Here is a 23,461-nt window from a genome sequence, read left to right on the forward strand (position 1 = left end):
ACCTAGAGTGAATTTTCTCTTTGGCAAATCATGTACTTTTTACCTTCCTCTGCCAGGGTTATTCACCCCCTGAATAAAACATGGCATTAACAATGAGTGTGTTCTGCAGAGCAGCCTCCAACCAGCTGAGCATAAATCTCTGTGCTCCTTAATCCTGCAGTGAACTGGCCTCAAGTCACTTGCCCCACAGGGTCTCTGATGGTGCACCCTGGATTTTGGGTCAGTTAGAAAGTGCCTTTCTGGAGTTTCATGATTCCTCCTTTTGCATGCAGTGATTTTGGGCTGAAGGACCCGAGTGTGCCAAGGAAGGGTGAACTACTGGAGCCAGTCTGTACCCAAAAGCCGGGCTACTCCCAGTTCTTTCATAAGAAAATAAGTAAACAAGTTACTCTTCTTTTTTATGTAACCATCAGAGAGTGGTATCCAGCTTTACTGTGAGACTACCCTGGCTCAGAGGAATCTCAATATTTCTGGAAATCATTTGCTGCTTATCTTCTTTGACCATTTTAGGAGAAAATCCTTTTTTTGTCTTTTACTGCTAGAACACAAGCCTTCCACCTTTGGTAAACATAGAAAGACACCCATGAAATCATGACAATATTTTTTAAAATGAAACCAAAAGATTGTCATAATCTCTATTTATCTTTAATACTAAAATGCCTAGTGAAGTCACTCATTAAGATCTTTCAGTGACTTCTGCAGCCTAGCCCCTGTCAGAAAGGTGATAGGGGTGTTGAGTTACAAAGCATCTAAAAATGTTTGCTGCAATATTCTTTTTGTGTCCAGGACTGGATTCAGTTTGCTGTATTATCTACGAAAGTGTTTGTTGACCACAGCTGATGAAAGAGAACTGACTCTGAGGTTCAGCTGTTCAGACTCAGAAATCTGCCTCAGCGAAGAAGATCGAGGATCAATCCCACTATTTCATCTTTGCAAATTTCATTTGCAGGCTTCAGATTTTATTTTGCTGCAGTGTAGATTGAAAGAGCTACATTTAACGTAAAATTTTTCTGAGTTTTTGAGGGGTAGTGATGATTACACACACACACACACACACACCTTTTTACCATCCAGCCCGGTCTTGTAAGTGCCTGGTGGTGCTGGTGAAGAAAAGTGAAATGCAATACTGAAAGAAGCCTCTGTAAAAGCAAATTTTAGTACTGCAGATCTTTTCCCTCTCTTATCAGAAAAGTAAGAATACTTTGATGAGCAAAAGCACCTTCAAGTCTAAAAGCATCCCCCGTTCTGTGGGGGGGGTGATGCCCAGGATTCCAGCAGTGCTGGCAGGAGGGACCCAGCAGCGTGTGACATGTGCTGTGACACTTTCCTGGCTCTGGCTGAGCCCCCTCCTCAGCCTGCTGCACTCCCTCCGAGGAGCCCCTGCCCTTTGGGAAGCTGCCTGGCAGGGCAGAGGGGCAGGATGCTCCAGAGAGGGAATTTCACGGGGTGAGATGGATGATGGACAGCAGCACCACCGGGGAGAGGGAGAGAGGGGGAGGAACAGCGCAGAATCCATGGTCAGGGAGCCCGGGATGGGAAGGGGCAGAAGGAGGGAGATTGGCTCGTACTGAGGAACAGAATGATTTTCCCCTCTCCCTCTTGAACTCTAAAACTTGAAACACCAAGAGCACTGTGGATTTATACTTTTACAGATCACCGTGGTCCAGACTGCGAAATAAAAGCAGCTGTGGAGCTCTAGTGGGGATGCTCTATACAGAGTTCATTAATAAGGTAAGTCCTTTTTCTCCTCCTGTTCTGGTAAGGTGCTGAAAGTCTGGGTATTTACATGCAGGTGCAGAATGGCAAACAGATAAACACCAGGGTGCTTACCTATTTTCACTGTATTCTTAATTTAGGGCCATTTTCATATTACCTTTCCCATTCTTAGTTTCTCAGAGAATTCTTTTAATTGTTATTCTATTTTTCTTCTCCTTACTGTAGAATAAAATATTTCATTTTAGGAATGAAGCTGTCAGGGTGCAGCCTTCTGAAATGTACCTAAGAAATTCAGAAAAAAATTCCTGAAACTTTTGATATTCCATGGTGTCCTTTATTCTTTTCTCTCCTCCATCCCTTCTGAAGGCACTGGAGTCTCCAGGCATGTGTCATATAACCAGGGATGATTTCTTGATGTAAAAGGACTGGCCAGCCTAAAGCAATTCTGATAAATATTGTCCTTTTTGGACTGGTGTTTCCATTAGTCTTTCTGAAATTCTGCCCAAATCTGGCACTGTCTTTATCACAGAATGAATTTGGAAGAGAACTGATCATTTGTGCCTTTGGGCAATACCAGGAGCCTAAAACATTGATAGATTTGACACTGATTATATTATTGGTATTGATTTTATGCTGATCACTGGTTAGATTCAAAGTAAGAAATTAAAATTAGTATCCCAAAACATTCCCTTACAACAAGGGAGAAAGTATTTGCAGAAACTTTGCTCTCAGACAGAAGGGAACTGCCTGGAGTTGTGCAAGTGTAGGTCAGCACAGGGTTGTGATGGCATTTTGCACCAAAGAAAATGCAGTTCTTTGTATTTAGCAGAACCCTAAGCTTCATTTAATAATAAAATAGCATTGAAGTAGTCACCCGAGAATCAGGCAACAGCAAATCCTTGTATTTACTTGCATTTGGAGGATGTTTCTTTGCTGAGCTGGATGCAGACACTCGCTCTGTGTGCCTGCATGCACCCCAGCCTGCAGGGCTGAACTTCCTCAATAGTAAACAGGCAGCAAAAGGACAATTTTAATATCAGGATCAGCCTGTAAAAAGAAAAGAGAGATCCAGCAGAGAGAGAAAGTTGCATTCCTAGCCCCAGAGTCGTTACATGACTGCACATGATGACTAAGCCACTCTAGTTAAGTTTATGAGCTGGAAAATAGTTGTGCATTTGGTTACTCCAAGCCTTATGTTTTGCATGAGAAAGGATCAGATGAGATTTCATATGCTGGTCTGCCAGGAAGCCACTTGTTTGTCCCTGGGACAGAGCCAGGTGTTTGTGTGCCTCCAGGACGTTTGTTTAGTGGACAAATGGGCAGTGATTGCAAAGCAGAGCCACAGGATTTCCTCTGCAATAGGAAAATTCTATGGAAAAGTGCTTCAGGAGCCTAAACCAGAATTTCAGGTGCTCTATCTTGTGATCTAGCACTGCCTTTCTGTTCTTCATCTGGTCTTGCTTTCATGGATTTTCCTTGTTTGTTGTCCAGTGGTGCTAGAATTGGGGCACAGTTTTCTCTTGGTTAAAACTCCACTTGCTGGGTTACTGAGACCATTTTTTGTTCCTCTCTAAATTATGCTTGGCTGTGACTGCTTTCCATTTTCTTCTGCTGATTATGTAGCTCCCACATTTGAGTGGCACATGCTTTTTTCACAAGTCAGCCTCAGGGAAGCAGGAGTGTGAAATGCTGAGCTGTCGCTACCATAGAAAGATTCAATAAAACCTTTACAGCCTCTCCAGATGCTGTGAAATGTCTGCCTCTGTTTTCTTAAGCTTTCTTTTGGCTCAGGTCTGCAGAGACAGCCAGGTTCCCTCTGCAAGATGAGGAGAGGGGTAGAGGCAGATATTTGTCATGTTACTTTGCTGTAGCAGGGTCACAGCGTTGATCTGGTCACTCCCAGAACTCCCAGGAAAAATATTGTGAGAAAATGTGGCCCTTTCTGCCCCAGACAAGAGCAGAGGTGGGTGCCATGAAATTCATGGCCAAGGTGAGCTCAAACAGAGATGTAAGGAAATTCTGCTGTGTCAGTGGGATCCCTGGGAATGTGGTGGGAACACGGATCTTCTCCTCCTAATTGGCAGGTTGTCATCACTGAGGAACTTTGCAAAGAGGGATCAGATCTTGTTGCAGGGTTGTTGCTTAAGATGCTTTGCAGCTAGGTTGGGTTTATGGCCTAAAGCCCAAGCAGCAGGAAATCTCTATTGTTGTTTATTAATCTTTTACCTTTACATGGTTCTTAATTTTAATATCCCAGATTGAGTTGTTTTCAGTGCTTCTATTCACCAGAAAAAATAATGCTTGGTTTTGAATTCAAGTTCCTGTGAATTTATCTTACTGCTTTCTACTCACCTTTCTGTACTTAGACCTCTTGCAATTCATGCATATTTTGTGGTACATTATCATGGTTAATTGAAATTTATTTTGAAGTCATTAAAAGCACTTTTGATGCCCCATTGCTAAGTCAATATTCTCCTACCCTTCTCCATGTATGTTACCTGTTCAAGGCACTGGAATTTCCCTTTGTTGCACACAGCCCTGTTCATAATCCATTTTGCATTAGCAAGGCTTTTATCAAGGCTGAATTCAGCAGATTATGGGATCTGCAATAATTATACCCCTAAAATACTGACATGAATCCCTACCATTATTCTTCCTCAAAAGGACCTACTTCTATTAAGGATTTGGGAGGAAAATTACTCTCTCTGACCTAATGAAGTAAGTTGTTTGAGAAGTGTGTGATCTCAAGTTTCTTTCTTTGAAAATTTTGATTAACCTCAGGAAAAATTTACCTTGGGAGGCTGTGAAATTTCCATTATTAGGAACAGACTGGACACTCATCTGTAACAGTAAAACCAGGATTTAACCTGCTGTGAAATCAGATAAAGGTTGAAAGAAGTATTCCATAATTTGCATGCCCCAGCAACTTCAGATTCTCTTCCTGGACCAAAAAAAAAAAAAAAAAAAAAAAAAAAAAAAAAAAAAAAAAAAAAAAAATTATATATATATATATGTGGCCATTGTCAGGGATATTTGCAGGCCAGAGAGCATTATTTGTTGTTTTATTGAGCTATGGGAAAACAAACCTACAAATAAATGGAATAATTTGGATGACTTCAGGTTTGTGGATGTTGTTAGGTGTCCTCTGGATATTGAGAACTAACTGTATAGACTTTGAAAACAACAATGCTTTTGGTTTTTCACATCAAACATTAAGAACATATCAGGCTGCTGACATTAATCTGAAATTTCAGTTTTGATCTTTTTATCGTAAATAAATCAGTTTTCTTCTGAAGATGCTGCCCTGGGGAAAAAAAGAAAAGCCCACAACTTCAGATCTCAGAGCATATCTGAAAAATCTTAGTCTATCAGAGCTAAGAACTTCATTTGTACTTCATTTGTACCTCTCCATCCCTTAGGATGCCTTGTGGTTCATAATAATTTTCCAAACCATCAGAACATATTATAACTTTCTTGGGTCACTGGCTTGGGAGCCATTGCACCAGAACACATCCGTCCATTGGTCCACCTTCCCCTGTAGATGCAAATTCCCTCTGCTCTTCTTTGGGGGAGAAGAGGTTCAGCAATTTGCTGCAAATTTCACATCAAGCAGAAGAAGGGAAGAGACTTGGCAGGACCCAGAGGGTTGCTCTGTGCTTGGTCCTCCAGACCTTTCTGCTCCCTCAGAAAATTAGGGAGCTGTAAGGATTTCCTTCAGAAGATGGGAAAACAGGATGGAAATGTGGGTGTGCCAAAGTCTTGGTGTCTGATAAAATATAAATGGACAAAACCCCAGCCAGGAGAGGCTTTGTCAGCGGCTTAGAGGTGCTGAGGCAGCAGTTACCCTGAAGTTTCCACCTTCTCCAGGTGATGCTGTAGAGGGATATGGCACCTAAAGGCCTCACAGGCTGGAGTTTGTTTGGGGCATGGAAAATCTGCTGCTGGGCCTGCTGTGATCCAGCCACTGAGGGGTCTGCAAAACCCTGAAACCAAATGTCAATGCCAGAGAAATAATGGAAATAAACCAGCTGGGGCAGGGTTGGATTGGATATCAGAAAGGAATTCTTTAATGTGAGTGTGGTGAGGCTCTGGCACAGGCTGCCCAAAGAAGCTGCGGCTGCCCCATCCCTGGAAATGTCCCACTCTGGGCTGGATGCATCTCTGAGCAACCTGGGCTAGTGGAAATTGTCCCTGCCCCATGGCAGGGGCTGGAACAAGCTGCTCTCTATTCTACCCAAACCCCTCTATTCTGTGATTCTGTGATAAATGACAGGGAACACTCAGGTCCTTTTTGTTGCATCAGGTCTTTTGTAGCAACGACCAAGATTTCCCCCTTCCCCCCTCCTTCTGTGGCCTCACTACAGGAAGAAGAGGTCAGGAATGTAATAATTGTTATGTGATGATTTCTATCCTGAAGGAAGTGGGCATGGGGTGTCCTGGCCTTTGTCATGGTGAGAACAGCCTGGCCAAGCCATGAAGGACACGTTGAAACACCCCCAGTGAGAGATGAGGAGAGAGCAGGGAACAAAACTGATGTAGGGCTGGCAAAGCTGCATTGATTAGGCCAAGCAAGAAACCTCAAATCACTTTTTCCTTTAATCTCAGAAGTTTTGAGGCTTGATATTGAAATTTTATGGTGTCTGAGTCAGGAGTTTGTATCTCTTGAGGTTTGCTGTAGTGGAACTGCTCCATTTTAAAGAATATATTATTTAAAAGTGGAATTGTTTGTGTATTAATTAAAGATGAGTGTCTGCAGCACTGATACAAGCCTGAACCCATTTCTAATAATCAGAGTGAGTTGGTTTCTCTTGTTGTGGTTTTAAATCTGTTTTCACAGGCCCTGAGGTCCTTCCAGCACAGATTGTGCTGGAAAGAGGGTCAGCAGATGGACTGGATGGCAGCCTGTGGGGCTGTGCTCCCTGACCCCAGCTTTGGACAGCAGAAACAGACCAGTGGGGAATCTTTTGGTCTTTTGAGGCAGCAAAACCAAAACAAACCAGTCCTTGATAACTGGATTATTTCCCAGTTCTTGTGTTCCTACCACACTGCATGAAGCACTAATGTCACAAAATACCTTTTGGGAACCTGGGTTTTCATCTATGGTTATTAACCAGAATCAAGGAATCAGTTATAAACAGGGTTATAATTTTCTTCTTTCTTTTTGTTTTTCTATTTTCTTTTTAGGCTTGGAAAGTGTCAAAGAGAAAGGAGCTCCTCAAAACACCCAGGGGAAGTTTAGGACAAACGGGACACTTGACATTGTGAGCTGGGGTCCAGCAGGCACTAAGAGCAGAATAACTTTGCTGTGGAGATACTGAGAATGAAATTGGACAAATTAGGAGATAATTACCTTTTTTCCTCTTAAAAAGATAATATATGCAGGCATTAATTTATCCTTTTAGCTTTTGTCTTTTACTGACTCAGATAAAATTATTAATAGTTTTATTGTTTTTAACATAAGAGAGCAGAAAATTATTTTATTATTCAACACAAATGATAGTGTTATCACTTTAGCTGTATTAATCTTTCAAATGAGCCCTACTGACTCTTTCTATGGGATGACTCTGGGTCCATGGATATCTTTTGTTTCACTTTGCCATTTATCCCCTACCATTAATCTGCTTTTACAAATAATTGCTACTCTTGTCTGTGGGCAATCACTTTGGAAAAATATTTGACTTCTTGTGCTCTCTTGTCAAGTAAATTAAAGCATCCCTGCTGCAGTAACTTCCACAGAGGATTTTGACAGCCTCTGAGAATAGTTCAGTTTCTGGGATTCCTATGGTACTCCCTAGACACTGCTTTTTCCCATACTAAATAATTTTTGTCATTGAGCTACAACATGCTTTTAGTTTTTTCAGATTTTTTTTAATGGTTGGCATTGATATTTCCTTCATTTGCCTGCAAATTTACAAAAATGCTTTCCCCACTTCATACCAGTTTGGCTGTCATGCATAAATGGGGTACATCCACTTTTGGCTGGCTAACATAGGTGCAGTGATTGCTTTCTTATTAATTTAGATTAATAACTAATTAATATTTCTTACTAGTTTAGATTCTTAATAACTTAAATTAAGGACTTCAGATTTTGATACTATGTACCCATATTTGTCTAAACCCCATGTAAGAGGACACAATAATTTGAACCTGGGTTGCTCCACCTCCCGTTTGTAACTTCCCAAAATGTTTTAGGGGTTCCCAGGAACTTGCAAGCAATGAGGATTGGTACAAGCATGGATCATTTGTGTTTCTATTAAAATAATATTTCATAGTCCCTACTGCTGACTGATTAACTTTTAGGAGCTGTGTATCAGAAGATTTATGACCTTTGTCAGGCATTTAATACTGTGATACCTTATAAAACACAAGTATAAATAAAACCAACAGGGTTGGTTTTATTCAAATCTTGGTTCCTGATAATGCATTTGTGAGAATGCACATCCCCTATGTTTGCTAGGCTTTGCCTACCAGTATGAAAGTTATCCCTCTCCACATTTTTTTACTCAATATTTAGACACTAGATGCTGATTAGGATTATGGCTTTTCTTGACTTGGAATTGTGAAGGCTAATGATCAGCCCTGTTAATTACACAGTTTTCTGTCTTATGCACACTAAAAGTGAGATTGATTCTGGAATAAAGCTTTTTTTTGGGGGGCACTGTTAATTCCTGTCTAATCAGGATGATGAACATCTGTTAAAGCCATAATCAAGTATTAACTCCCTGAATTATATGTCACTAGCAGTTTTTGTATCAATCAAGTAGAGTTGTTTTTTATCTTCTTATATCTGAAACGTATTCTTAATTCACCAGACATGATTTAAAATAATAAGAAAAGTTTGTGTATACACTTGGAAGTTAAACGTTAATTGCCCCTTATTTTTGTTAAAAAATTGCAATAAATAATGTGTTTTCTCTGTTTAAAGCTGAGAGAAAGTGTTTCTTTTTCAGGAACTGGAGAGGAAAGTTTTTCACAACATTAACATTTGCAAGCAGGTAAATATCTTATATCAAGTGAAGCAGCAAAATTTTCCTTGTCTAGGTGGACCACAGAGGGCTTTCTCTTGTCCCAAGGCTGTGCTTTGTCTGGCAAACCTGCACTTTGCTTTAAGGCAGATTAAAAAACCCAGTGTCTGCACTTCTGGCTGGGTTTAGCATACACAGAAGTTGAAATTTTCTATTTAAAGCTATTTTGTTTGTCCACTTGTACATAGCAAAATATTGTCCTTGTGAGCCACCTGATACTGACTGGAGTGGGAGATTCTGCTGTGGCTCAAAGGAGGAACATGCCCTTAAACACTCTGACATTTGCATCAAACCCAAATTGTGCTGACAGGTCCCAGATGTGCTTTTCCATTTGCATCACTTCAGCCACCCACATGGTTCAAACACTCAAGCCACAGAGGGACTCTGCAAGCTGGGGGACAGAAAAGCATCAGAATCCTTTTAAAAGCCAGGTGGAACCTGGATTGAGACCTGTGGCTTTGATGGACAGGATGATCGTGATTATTCCCCAGATTCATGCTTTAGTCCATCCTTTTGTACAAGACAAGGTCTTTTCAGACTGTCCAGGCTGTTGTACCAGAGTATCTCATCCAACCCAAATGGTTTCTCTGCTGTCTGAAACAGTGATTTTTTCTTTTTGTTTAAAAAAAAAAAATTTAAATTTCTGAGCCTTTTTCTTAAAATTGAAAAAAACCAAAAGACAATGAGGCTGCTGAACTTTTGAGCCATATGCCTGGATGATTTTTGTTCTCCCCCATTTTTGTTCTCTACTCTAGAGTAGCGTGTGCCTTCATGGCTCAATCCCTTTCAGTAAAATCTTTCTTTTTTCTTTTTTCAAAAGCTAAAAGGACAATAGGGAGAGAGTTGTGAGTGCTTCAGGTGTACATGAGTGTACCTACCCGCACAGGTCTTATTGACAAGACTGACTGTCTTTAAGATGCAGAGGAGAGAGCAAATGGGCAAAATAAAGAAATAATTTTTATTTCTCCTTTAGTCTCCCTCCAAGTTGGACTTCTGAGGGGAAAAATTTAGGGCTTCACAGCTTTTCGCAGATCCCACAGCAGAAGTTATGGAAGCCCTGAGTCAAGTGTAAAGTTCATGAGTGCAATTCCTGCCCCAGCAAGCACCAGCAAGAGGAATTGGGGTGTCTGAATACCCTAAATAGCTCCTGGCTGGGTGGTTTCAAACAGGGCACAAATGTTTTTGTCTTATGCAGGAGTTCCTCACTTTACATCCCTTCCATTGTCCTGAGGGATGACTTTCATAGGTGTTTGCCAGATTCCTGTTTTCCCCTTGATTAAATAAAGGGTTCCCTTTATTTACAATAACCTTTTTTGACCTCAATAACCCATTTCCACACAAAAGAAAATGGAAAGAAAAGCCAAGAAGCCTTCCTAGATGACTCTACTATTTAATGCTCCTGCTGCTTCACAATTCCAATGGCCAATTGTTGTTTACAACTTATTTGCATTGGAACACAACACCTAAGGAACTCTAAGGAGAGTTTATGGATGTAGTTGTTCACTTAGCTGTAAAATTTGCAGAGCTGCCATCTGCAGACAAAGTGCCCCTCAGGATACAAAGAAACTGCTGGGACTGTCTTGCAGATAATTCCCAGTCTATTGGCATTGTGAATAGCAGGTGTATAGACAAAGACAAGTAGCACAGACCCAGCTCCAGCTTTCCTCCAGTCCTGTCACTGCTCATGAGAAGGAACAGATCAGCCCCTGCCCCTCCTCTTCCCTTCATGAGGCTGTTAAAGACCCCAGTGAGGTCTCCCCTCAGTCTCCTCTTCTTCAGGCTGAACGTACCACATAAAATGCTCCTCAAAGGCTTCTCCTCCAAACTCGGGTTTTGTGTTGCTGAAAAGGCTCCTGAGGTATTAAAAAGTCTTTCTTCCCAGCCCTGCAACCGAAGAAGAAGTCAAGAATCCTCAGCTCTGGTTTTCAAGGTTGTTTATTCTCTCTTATCTAATACATTCTTTTTCTGACCTGCTGAGATCTGTCCAGCAGTTTGGGTTGAAGCACACTGCCCACCCTCAGGGCAGTGTTATCTTTTTATACTGAGAACTACGTGTACTTTATTTACAATAATTTTCCAATACCTAACACCTATGTTAGACAGTCTGTCTCTACTTTTAATCAATCCAAAAGTGCCACCATCACAGCAGAAGATGGAGGACAGGAAAAAGAAGAGGAACAGGACATGCTCAGATTCCTCTGTCTTGCCTCTTGAACCCCCATTCTAAATCCCCAAAATTCTACTTTTTCACCCTGTGATAAATTCGCTATCATTCTGTTCAAACCCTTGTGGCTTGTAAATCTTCACACAATTTTTCCCATGGGCTAAGATTGAAGGCACAGGTGTCTTTGACTCTGTGCCAGGGTCTCTGAGCCCCCTGCCAGGGTCTCAAGCCATCCAGGGCAGTCGGAGGAATGTCCTGGGTTCCAACACTGCAGACCCTTCACCATCCTCGTGGACTCCTCTGGACACTCTCCCGTAGCTCAATGCCTTTTTCCTTTTGTGGTCCCATGCAAATTATGATGTTCTTGGATAAAGTAAGTCATGACCCAAATCATGGTAGGATGCTTTATGCAAGTTTGAATGGTATCCTGAAATGCCCTGGGAAGTGTCAGGGCAAAATTGAAAATAGGAAGATGAGTCCTGTGTATGAACAAAAATATCTTCACATTTTCTAACAGCAGGTGGGATCTGTTGCAAACTCTGTTCTTTTGTTTTTCAGGCGCTTCAATGGACATGAGTGGGATGGCATCAGATCCCAACAATTCTTCCCAGGAAGAATACATCCCACACTATCTCCAAAAGGAAGACCCCTTTGCATCAAAGCTCTCTAGAGAAGCTGACATCATAGCTGGCTTTTATTTGACAATAATTGGTAATGATTTTATATTTGGTCTTTGAAATATGACTATGCTGCTTCATCCTTACAGCTCTCGGAAAAGAGGCAGAAACTGCTGCTCATTAGATGTTAATTACATATTTTTTCATACTAGGAAAAAAAAATCTAGGAGAGAGGAGAGAAATGTGTTAGAAATGTGGTGTCAGCAGTTAATATCAACATATAATGCTGCTGCAGGTAGCCTGAAGTGACTAGCAGTAGATGTTCCAGCAAAAAGTGAAGAAATACTCACTGTTTTTAATAAGATATAGGTTGCTACTCAGCAGTTTAATTTGTCCCTGGGCAGAACAGGGTTTCCTTCAGTATGCATTGTGGGTTTTATGGCCTGTTTTCACAGCCTGAGCACCCTCAGATGTGTTCATGTGACCCTTGCTCAGCTCCTGGCATCATCTGTCCTCTGTTACACATCATATTGAGCAATATTTTCTGCCTAGCACCCTGCCCATCCTTTTGTGTTGGAGTCCTTTACAAGGTTCAAAGTGACCTTGCAAGCAGAATAAATACAATTATCTATTGGTTGGTGCACACTCATTATAGCAGGGACTGATTTTAAAGTATTCACATGCCAAGGAGTTATCATTCAGAAGGAAAATGCTGGATTCTGTTTCTTCAAGGGATAAACTGGACCTCATTCTTGATAATTTGCCTTTTTTACTTTGTGGAGGAGGGCAGAATTATGGCTTTTTGTATCCATATTTGCCTCAACACCTGAAAGAATGGCATGAGGCTGAGTAAGGGAGGTTTAGATTGGATATCTGGGAAAGGTTCTGCACCCAAAGGGTGGTCGAGTGCTAGAACAGCTCCCCAGGGCAGTGGTCACAGCACCAAGCCTGACAGAAATCAAGAAATGTTTGGGCAAAGCTCTCAGGCACAGGGTGGGATTCTTGGAATTATCCTCTGCAAGGTCAGGAGCTGGACTTTGATGATCCTTGTGGGTCCTGTTCAACTCAGGCTATTCCATACTCCTATTCTATTCTATTCTATTCTATTCTATTCTATTCTATTCTATTCTATTCTATTCTATTCTATTCTATTCATCCTATTCTATTAAATTCTTCTTTATATATTTTAAGTTCCTTTACGCTTTATGGTCTTCATGTGGTTTCTCGCAGCTCAACAGCAATTTTCTTGGTAAAAGTGATCTCAGGACAGAACTGTTCTACAAAAGACCTGGGCTCCAGGTGTCAGATGCCTGAAGACAAGGCTGAACACAGGATGTACAGTCATTACTTGACATTTATTTCAGTTTTGATTCATTGTCTTGTTCAATGTGTTGTGCACAAAATACCACAATCTGTCAGTCCAACCTTTGTGTTTCTCATTCACTGCTTTACAATCCCCCCTTCTACTCTGTCTTACTGCTTTTCTTCTGACTGATCTAATGAATGTAATTTTTTCCATAGTGGAGGTAGCAGAGTTTTTATTATTATTATTTTTCTTCTATTTATGTTTCTGTTTATTTCTCATTTCTCTTCTGCTTATGTCTTTATTGAAAAAAGAATTCTGAGCAGCAGAGGTGTCAGGTGAAGCTGTTCTTGGTGTTCATGTACTGGTTTGTAGGTATCCTCACTTTTCACACAGATATTTTTTTTCTGTTGCTCTGCAGACAAAAATTTTCACTGAACTGTACAAAATAACCCCCTTTTAATTTTTTTTTCACTTGGTTAAGTAAACTTAGCTTTAATCCCAAGAAATATGTCTGATGGATGAATCTTCCCAATATACATTCTTGTTGCCTTGTTATATTCACTATATTTAGCATAGATTTATCCTATTCCAAAAATTACCCCTGTCAGGTGTGAAACATCTTGAACAACACAGGCATAATCAAACTAAAGCAAGGAACGAGAATAAAAAAAATTCCAGTGAAAAGCCAAAAGCCAACCATAAAGGCTCAGAGCAATTTTCTGAGCAATGTGAGGAAACTGAAATGATAATTTTAAAAGGTCTCATAGTAATATTGATGTTGGACTTGTGAACTCATTGTATCCAGTGGCCTGGGTCAGTGTAGCTCTGCTGTTCCTGTACGTTTCTGTACACAAAATATCCCACATTTAGCTCTAAACCAACTTAATTTTTGAAGTGCGTGTTTTGAAATGCATTTTACTTGGTTAATTACTTTGCCCTTGTGTGCATAACAAGGTTCACTAGTGGCTTTATTAGTGCTAATTATGGTCTCCCCATATCCATATAAGTGCTGTATTTGCATATTCCTTGGATCTATAGAATAAAGATACAAGGAAAAAAATTCTTCTCTGAAAGAATGGTTGAGCAGAGGAATGGGCTGCCCAGGGAATTGTGAAATCTTTAGCCCAGGAAATGTTCAGAAAATGAGTGGAGGTGTCACTTTGTGGTATGGTTTGGTGGGCATGGTGGTGTTCAGTCAAAAGTTGGACTTGATCATCTTGGAGGTCTTTTCCAACCTAAATGGTTTTATGATTCCACGTCTGTGTTTTTTTATTATGACTTGTGATTCAGACTAAACTGGTCACACTTTTCCACTGAATGGCATTCCCTACTCCTTTGCAAGAAATTGTGGCCCCTCCTGAGGATGGCCTGTGGGGACATCCTGACAGCAGGGACAGGGGAGCAGGAGGTGGGAAGCCAGGACTGTTTTTGTGCATCTTTTTGCACTTGAGCAATGTAAGGTGCAAATGAGTTGAAAAAAGGAGAAGAAGCTGAATAATGAGTGAACAAGACTGGATCTTATCAGGAAACCCTGCAGAGGTTTTAGGGTCAGGCTGGGTGTACAGCTGAAGTATTCCAGTTTGAAATATAAAAATAATTGGTTTTTTGTCTTTGAAGAAAATCAGGAGTCTTGAATAGTCTGATAAATTCTATGTAAGTGCATGATCCTTTGTCCTGAGTAGTTAATTTCCATGTGTAGCTTTCTAATCATCTAGAACAAAAAATAAAATCAGACTATGCACATGGTTATGAGAATCCAATTATTTTGTCTTTGTCACTCCTCCCACCAGCTTTTTCATCACTGCCTTGATTGATTCACTGTACAGCCAGGCAGGGTGACAAACTACTGAGCAGGGACCTGCTGGCTGCCAGCTCCTCTGAAACCCCTTGGCCAGTCACTATTGATCTACAAGCTGGTGTGCACACTTCCTCTGTTATAAAACAGCTTAATTGAAAACAAAATCCTGAACCTTTTTTTTTTCTTTTCTTTTTTTAATTTTATTTTCTCTAGTGGTTTAGTGCCACTGTAAGGTTAGAGAAGTGGAAGTTTATTTCTCCATTTGGCTGCTTGTAAACACTTTCCCCTCTCACTGCAGGTTTGTGTCTCAGCCTGGCTCTGTCTCTGCAGGTGTCACTTTTTTAGTTATCACATCCTTGGCTCTTGTTTTGTATATATGTAATGGTGCCATGTTGCCATGGACAGTTCTCCTGGAAAAGAGCCTATTTTAAATATCTGAGAAGTCTTTTTTCCCTGTTTCCAACCTACCAGAGCTGGGAGCTTGCTCCAGCAAGGGCTTCAGCTGACTGCTGGAATGTCATTTCATAGCAGGAGAAATGGAGCATTAGATGCCTCACCTACGGAGATTATAGAATTTTGATCAAGGAGATAAAAAAAGGTTCAGATAAGCAATTTTCAGATGCAGGCATAGACAAAAGGCAACAAATGATCAATGGACCCCTTCCAGCCATGGGATTAGGATGTCAGTGGGTTGGGCTCTCTGAAACATTGATATTAATTATGAGCAGTGGTTTCAGAGCAGCTTGGCAATTTCAGAGCTACTTGGCTGATAGACATGTCTCTCTAGACTGTCAGTCAGTTGAAAAAGATTCAGGAAAATGTCAAATGCTTTCAAAAGGTATTTCAAACTGGATGCTGGCACTCTAGTTATCCTAAATATCACTGGAGAGGAAAATGGCATTAAGAGAGAAAAGGATTAAAATATATGAAAAAAGCTCACAGCATTGAGATTCATTCACTCAGCTGTGAGGAAGAAAATTACTCATATGAATACCTCTATCTGCTTATAATTCAGATTAAATTTGCAGAGCCATAACAGTAGGTTGTTCTTAGAATTTAATTCACCCAGGGTAAATAAAATCTAATGAGAAAACCTAAGATCAATAATAAACCAGCTTCTGTTCTTCTGTTTATTTTGTAAAATAATACAGAAAACAATGCTGTCAATATAAAAATAAAAAGTTTCCAATGTGTCGCATTTAATACAAAAAAATTCAAAATCAAAGTACTTTTCTCCTGAGTTTAGTAAACTTTTGGTTCCTCAGTCACTCATATTTCTTGATAAATAATTTGGTTTTAGCATCTGGGAACCATTTCTCTCTCTGCCTCATGGATGTTACCAGGTTGGGTTTGTTGATTTTGTGGGGACAAGGCACCCTTGCAAGGGGATCATGCCATTGATGGACCAGAGTAAATAACAAAATACCCATTTAAAAACTGTATTATTTGTTACTGAATTGCCAAATTAATCACTAAATAATTAAATACCCATTTAATTATTGAATTTAATTTGCTGAGGTCTGGCCTGCCAGAAGACTCAGATGAAAATGATGTGGTATTCAAAGGTACAACTTTTGGAGAGGGCAGCAGTGCTGCGGGGCTGGAGGGTGCTGCGGCCCTCTGGAAACAGAGTTTGCCCTAGCAGAGCCCCTTGTACAAGGCAGCACAAAGGGTGACTTGATGGCTCATCAACAGAGGAAAGTTGGGCTGTTCATGACTATTTTTGGAGTAGTGTGAGGAGTTGGCCTCAGCAGGAAGCCAAGCACTCAGGACAAGCCTCAGAGCGGGACAGGGAGGAAACAGGCAGAGAAAAAGCAGTTTAGATGAAGACAGGTGGGGATAGAGACAGGAAAATCCATTCCCAATTATGCAGTGGGCAAACAGGCTCCTTGAGGAGAATAGATTCAGCATCATGGAATCACAGAATGGTTTGGGTTGGATGGACCTTAAATATCATCTCATTCCAACTTTCATCACGTGGTTCCCCCACGTGATGAAAGCTCAATGTTTATTTACTGATTTAGGTAGTGAGAAACAAAGGTGTAAAACCTAAAATACTTATGGCAAACACCCTTCCTCACCCTTTAAACCTAAAATATTTATGGAAAATACCCTTCCTCACCCTTTAAACCTTAAATACTTATGGAAAATGCCCTTCTTCACTCTTTCCTGGGCTGAACTTCTCTCCAACATTTCCCTCAGTGCTGTTGTAGGTCCCTTTTTTGAGGCAATGGCAGCACAGGAATTCTTTGCTCTTCATTCTTTTCTTCTGCACTTCCCTCCTTCTGACGTGTCTCCCCTAATCTGGTGTGAGGCTCAGTGGGCCACGGTCCTTTTGGGATTTTCACCTTCTTGCTCCATGAGAAGAATGTTCTGTGCTGTCCTGTGTTTCCACAGCAAAACTCTCAGTCTGACCTTAAACTCTTAAAAACATGAATTAGTGAAGACACATTTTCTTTAAGGGAACTGGAAACCCTACAGTTTTCTGTAGTGGTGTGATTAATTCCATGGCAGATGCACGCTTGCAGAGCTGTGAGTCCTTGGGTGATGGCATGGAGAAAAATATATCAGCCAATATGAGAAGGGTCCCCTGTACTGAATTCCACCCCTGGAAGTTAAAATCAGATTAATCAGATTTATTTTATAACTTTTCTTTCTTATGATAGAAATAAATTCTGATGTAAGGTTTAAGATTTGATATTAATATATTAACTGGAAATGTATCCCTTAACATCTGATTGGAGTGTTTAATAAAGTTGAAATTGGTCAGATTCTGGTTCCTGTGATTACAAAGAGCTGAATTTCATTCTTGTGGCTGTATAAACCTTTGGGTGAGAATTGTGCCGGTCAGGGCAGAGGGATTCTGGGGTTTCGGTTGTGAGCATTCAGTCTGTGTCTGGGCAGGCTCAGCTGGTGAAAGCAATGCCCTCCTGCAGAGGGAAAACAGCATTTTCTGTGGGAGGGATGTGTCTGCAGTGAGGTCTGTGAGCTGCACAGTGACAATGAAGGGATCACCTTTCAGGGTAAAATGCCCAGCCTTAGGGACCACAAGTTCAGGCTGAAAATATCAGGGAATTTCACAAGGAAGATGGAGTATTGCTGGTTTTGAGGGTGATTCTAATTTGAATGTTATTCTTTTTTCCATTTTTACAGGGATCCTTTCAACTCTGGGAAATGGGTATGTTATTTTTATGTCCTCAAAGCGAAAAAAGAAGCTGAGACCTGCTGAGATAATGACTGTTAATTTAGCAGTGTGTGATCTGGGCATTTCAGGTAATTTCATGGTTTTGTTTTTCCTCATTTTTACGATCTCACCATTCTGCCTGGCAGCAGCAAGAGACATTCCTCTGCAAGTCATGGGAGCATCAAATGCCTTTTGCTGCAGATATTTCTGCTCTATTATTTGCATGTAAATAATAGGGGACGATGAAAAACAACATTCCTGAACAACTTGATGGGAAGAAATGAACAGTACAGAGGAAAAATTAGGGTTGATTTTATCAAACAGGCAGAGCTCCTGCTCACCCCAGCACTGGGCAGGTCTCCAAAGGCAGCTGCCATGTGCACCCTGGCACAATAACCACAAAACAGCTCAGTATTACAGGTACAGAAAATGATGGTTTTTTGCCATAGGGTGAATAGAATGGATCTAAATGCCTCAAAAATACAAGTTTTGCCAAATAATTGGAAAATGCCAGTGGCCATCAGCCCTTCAAAGCTAATAGTTTTTTCTCTAGTGGCCATCCTCCTTTGTCTCTGGATCAAACATTTGTGTCAAACTGTAGAGCATGAGCCAACTGGGAGGATTTTAATTTCAACCCCACAATCTGGATGTCCTGGCTTTGGAGGAGGGAGCTTTGGAGAGGTTTATCCAGAGCTGCAGAGATGGTTGTTTTGGCTCTTGACATGAGACTGATTCAGCTGCACACAGGGAAAGGGCTGGATGTCCTTTAGAAAAGGATATTTTGGATGGCAGACAATCCAATGGGCATCAGGACCCAGCTGACCATGGGATCTCCCCAGTGCCATAGAAATGGAATTATATTCCCATGCTTGCAGGGTCGTCTGTCCCCTGTGTGTTGAATAAACTGAGACTTCTGCCCTCAGCCCCACTGCACCCTTTTCCTACCCTTGTCTCTGCCAGATGCTTTTGCCCACATCTAAACTCCAAAAATATCACTGAACAATATAAAATGATGTCTCCCAGCCTCGCCTGATGCTTTTTTGAACTCTCACAGCACAAGACCAAAGATCTGCTCATCCCTTCAGGTTCCAGTGGTTTTGGTCAGTAAACGTGGATTTTTGAAGGAAATATCAATTCAGTATAAGAAAGATGTTAGTATAAATATCACTGCTACCACACAGAGAAATCCAAGCTATTTCTTTGGCATTTCTGAAATGGCCACACTACTTCCATCTCTCAACCCTTAGAAGTTAAGGAAAAATCCCAGACTGGCTTTTCCCTCCTCTGTGATATTTCAATTTTCTTTGTGTTTTAAGAATCTGTATTCTAAGGCTCATATTAGTCACTCCAATGAGAAGGAGTGTTTCAGGAGAATTTCCCCAGCTTTATATTCTGAATATTGCCCAGTGAATCTGTGTCTGCCCCATCCCTGGAAATGTCCAAGGCCAGGTAGGATGGAGCTTGGAGCAACCTGGGATAGTGGAAGGTGTTGGATTGGAATGAGATGGTCTTTAATATTTCTTCCAACCCAAAGTATCCTGTGATTCTATGATTGGATGCATTTCAACAGGTTATGGTTAGGATGCAATATCCCCTAACCATAAAAACTGTGTCCCAACTGCTCAAACTACAGCTTGTTTGGGACCCCTCTTAGTGTGAGAGCTGGAGATGTCTCTGTTATGGTCTGTCACCAGTGCACCACTTGGTCACCTTTCTTCCTTCCATGGGGATCTCAGTTTATCTGGGGTTTACATTTTGGAATTAAAAACAGTGATTCCCAGAGCCATGCTTGGTTTTCTCTGTTCTCTAATTATTTTTATTTATTTATTTATTTGTTTAATTAATGGAAGGTGCTAAGTTGAGAAATGTGATGGGTTCTGTCTGCTGGACAAACTGAAGATAGAATTGTTTTTACGAAATTTTCATATTTCACACATTTATCTTAACAACTTTTTGAAGAGTTCTGCTTCCTGCAGATTTCCACAGGGTGGCACCAGCCCCTTGTTCAAAGCTGCATCAGACTGAATTTGCACTGGCACCGTGCTCGGGGCTGCTCCCAGTCCTGCTGCTGAAGGGAAATTTGATTTGGTGCAAAGAAATGTGTCGGCCTTTAAAGCTGCCAGCCACTTGCATGCCTAAAAGTTGCTGACTTGATTGTTAGCCCATAACCTAGACCTTGCCATATTTAATGTTTTTCTTGGAACCTTAATCACTGAGGTCAGCCTTTGCTTGAAAAATTAAAAATTGAGAAAGGCACATCATACATTGACCTGAGCACATCCTGCAGGTCCAGGCAGAACTTTTCTTACAGGCTTAGGCTAATCCAAAAATACCTTTTGTAAAAATGCTTCTTATTTTGAAGGGTTTTCAATCCTGATGCTTTTGGCACAGAAGATGGAGCAAAGGTACTTTTCTGCAAGATCCGGTTTTGAAGAAATGTGTTAATTTTCTGTTAAGAATGAAAAGAGAATTCATGGTTTTACATCAGTTCAATGTGAAATTGAATGTTTTTGGGTAAAAAATCACTTCAACAGAATAGAGATTTTTGTCTTGGTTTCTATTAATAGGTTACCTTGTGGGAAATACAGTTTGCAAAGTCATTTTTGGCCTCTTCATAAACCAGTTCCCTGAGCTTCTATGACATTACAGACACTGGTTCAGCCAGGGAAACCAGCCCAGGGAAGCTGAGGTGTTTTCAAATCCTTGGGGTGCTCTGGCTGCTCCTGTGCAGGAAGGAATACAGTCACAGGGATGCGGAGTTCAATATTTAATGTTGTTTGAATGGTGCAGTTGGAATGTTCAGGCCTGGGAGAATTTAAGATCAGCCTGGTAAGTAATAGTGTAGTGTTTGGAAAACAGATATTCCTAGATTGTAAATTTTTTGAGTTTTCTGTTCCATTAAAGTTGATTTATTTTCTTTGCCTAATTAAGACCAAGAAAGGTAATAATTGGGACAGAAAAAGGAAGATTTCCAACTATACAATTAAAATTTTCAAACTTTCTCTTTGTCACAATACTTACAAAGAATATGAAAAATTTAAACCTACTTTAAGGTGAGAATGGAATATCATTTCACCAAACTTCACTTCTTCCATAATGCAGCACTCAATTTACCTGTGGTGGAATGAGATAAAGTGCCACTAAGAGAAAGTCTCAAAAACAGTTACTCATTTCCCATCTCTTTGGGGAAGCTCAGAATGTTTTGATATCTGTGTGCAGTGGATTGCTAGGAGGCATCAAAGTTATGTCTGATGTGGAGAGGAGCTGAAACCACATCTGCAGCTCAAGTGTCCACGTCTTTCCTTCCCACCTAACACTTCACCTCACTGTGTATCCTACTGCTGGGCCTTGACAGGTTTGAAAAAGTCCTGTTTGAAGGCAAATTTCTTTACTTTGTGCTTGAAGACACCTAATTGGCCAGGTGTCTTCACCTAGCCTACCTCTACTACAGGGATGAAGACTAAGTAGATCTGTGCTTGTTTCAAGCTCTGACTCAAACCCATCCTGTTTACGTGTTGGCCTGTGGACCTAACACATACTCTGAAGGTTTCATAATGAGGAGAGCCTGCCCATGACTGGTTCCAGAGTGTTGGTTTGCATCTGGTTCCTGTGGTTTGTAGTACAGCCCCTCTTTCCAGCCCTTCTGCAGGCTTGGCTCATCCTGCCTCATCACTGGTGCCATGGGATCCAGCCGCAGCTGTCTGAGGCTCAGTCCTGTGCATGGGGTGCTCATAAGCCATGGAATCACAGAATGCTTTGGGTTGGAAAGGACCATGAATACCATCTTGTTCAAACCCCTGCCATGGACATGGACACCTTCCAGTGTATCAGGTTGCTCCAAGCCTCATCCCACCTGGCCTTGAACACTTCCAGAGATGGATCATACACAGCTTCTCTGGGCAACCCATGACAGTGACTCACCACCCTCACAGTAAAGATTTTCTTCCTAATATCCCATCTAAATTTACCCTCCAGCCTAAAGTCATCACCTCCTCTGTCTGAAGCCCTTTTGAGCACTTTTATGGGTATTCGTTTTTGCAAGAGAGAGGGTTTGCCTTTCTGATAAAAGGTGATTTTCTCAAGGATGTGGTTTTTCAGTGGGCTGACATTTTCTCCTCCTTTTGAAGTTGTAGGCAAACCCTTCAGCATCATCTCCTTCTTCTCCCACCGCTGGATGTTTGGGTGGATGGGCTGCCGCTGGTATGGGTGGGCTGGATTCTTCTTTGGCTGTGGGAGCCTCATCACCATGACAGCTGTCAGCCTGGACAGGTACCTGAAAATCTGCCACTTGTCCTATGGTAAGACAAATATGTGTCTCTGTATAGATGACTGTATTATCTATGACTGTGGAAAAGCTGTATTAAGTGCCCTAGTTTACTACACTGAAGTAATTAAGCTCTTCAGAATACTTTTTATAAATATAGAGGGGAATACACAGAGGAGAGAAACATGTTTTTATGATCCAAGAAATCCCAGTTAAATTAATTTTGCTGGACATAACACCCTCACTGTTCTTCTGCTGTCTACTTAAGCCATGAGCTTTTGTAATCCCTTATAGATAAATCACTTTCTGTCTATCAAAGCCTATCTACATTAACAGATGCAAGTAATGTGCATATTGCAGGGTCTTATGGACTAAAACATAAAAATATTCCTTATTAAATGCCTGAATTCCTCTGTGGTGTGTGGCAAGCTATTTAAAGCACCTAAGAGATTTGGAAGGGCAATACGTCATAATGTGAAATAGTCTCTCAAATATGGAAATGGAACCTGAGAGGATGAAATTAATTTAGCAGTGTAAGGTGTTAACACCATATCCGTCAGTGTACCTCTGGAATATGATGTATTATATGCTTAATTCTTTCCAGAAAAATGATATTGTCACAGTATAGAAAAGATGTTCCTCTTGCATTGTAAGGGACTAAATTCACATCCAAATACAGGGAACACTCAAGGTGACTTTACAGGTAATAAAGACCTTGCCCATGTGACTTGAGGGACACCACAGATTTTTTTATGATGACATGAAATATCGATCAAGTTAAGCTGTAAGGAAGGTTGGCAGATAGGAAGGGTAAATAAGCCAGTCTGTGCAAGCAGATAAAAGCTGTGGTACTGTGCTGAGATGTGCTATCACAGACCCCTATGTGTCCATACTTTTACCCTAAATGGGAGTGCAGGGGGGGGTCTCCTTAGCTGGGTGCTAGATACACCAATAATATTAAGCAGGATTTCAGTTTTTTTTCTATTGAAGTCTTATCAAAATAATTCAGTGGCAACCCAAATCACAGACAATTTTTCACAGACTTGGAGAGCTGAAGTGAATATTTCATGGCTGGCTGCATTTGTGCTACCAGCTGTGGTCATCTTAGTTCATGAGACAGAAAATTCTTCAAAACCCTTGTTCTCAAGGGCTCTGATCACGGATCATGGTGGTCCGTACAAAATGATGGAGAGCAATAAACAAACATGTTTACCATGCTCAGTCTAGGTGGTTAAAAATGTTTCTCTTTCAATAGTTATGCTATTGATGCTTTGTTTTTCCGCTCCTGAACACAACAAAGCACCTTTCTGTCTCTCAGCCATCATATATGAATACATCATTTGTCAGGCGATGTTCATTTTCCTTCCGGTGATTTCAACATGTAAAA

At 40.9% G+C, this 23,461-nt stretch overlaps 1 protein-coding gene across 4 annotated transcripts in view; it reads left to right on the forward strand.

The window, feature by feature from the left end:
* The first annotated feature begins 220 nt into the window (after nt 1–220).
* Nucleotides 221–23,461, forward strand: part of LOC102074219 (opsin-5) — a 36,408-nt gene continuing 13,167 nt past the window's right edge. Inside the window, exons 1-6 of one of the 4 annotated variants that reach the window (XM_026792223.2) lie at nt 221–1,731; nt 6,901–6,977; nt 8,667–8,711; nt 11,464–11,616; nt 17,780–17,899; nt 21,938–22,108. In XM_026792223.2, the coding sequence (XP_026648024.2) occupies nt 11,472–11,616; nt 17,780–17,899; nt 21,938–22,108 (436 nt within the window). In that variant the 5' untranslated portion in view covers nt 221–1,731; nt 6,901–6,977; nt 8,667–8,711; nt 11,464–11,471. Of the gene's footprint in view, nt 1,732–6,281; nt 6,978–8,666; nt 8,712–11,463; nt 11,617–17,524; nt 17,650–17,779; nt 17,900–21,937; nt 22,109–23,461 lie in introns of those variants that run through there. The other 3 variants (XM_074538011.1, XM_074538012.1, XM_074538013.1) reach the window with 3 other exon arrangements.

This window comes from Zonotrichia albicollis, chromosome 3, assembly GCF_047830755.1.
Source record: "Zonotrichia albicollis isolate bZonAlb1 chromosome 3, bZonAlb1.hap1, whole genome shotgun sequence".
In the NCBI taxonomy this organism is placed as follows: Eukaryota; Metazoa; Chordata; class Aves; order Passeriformes; family Passerellidae; genus Zonotrichia; species Zonotrichia albicollis.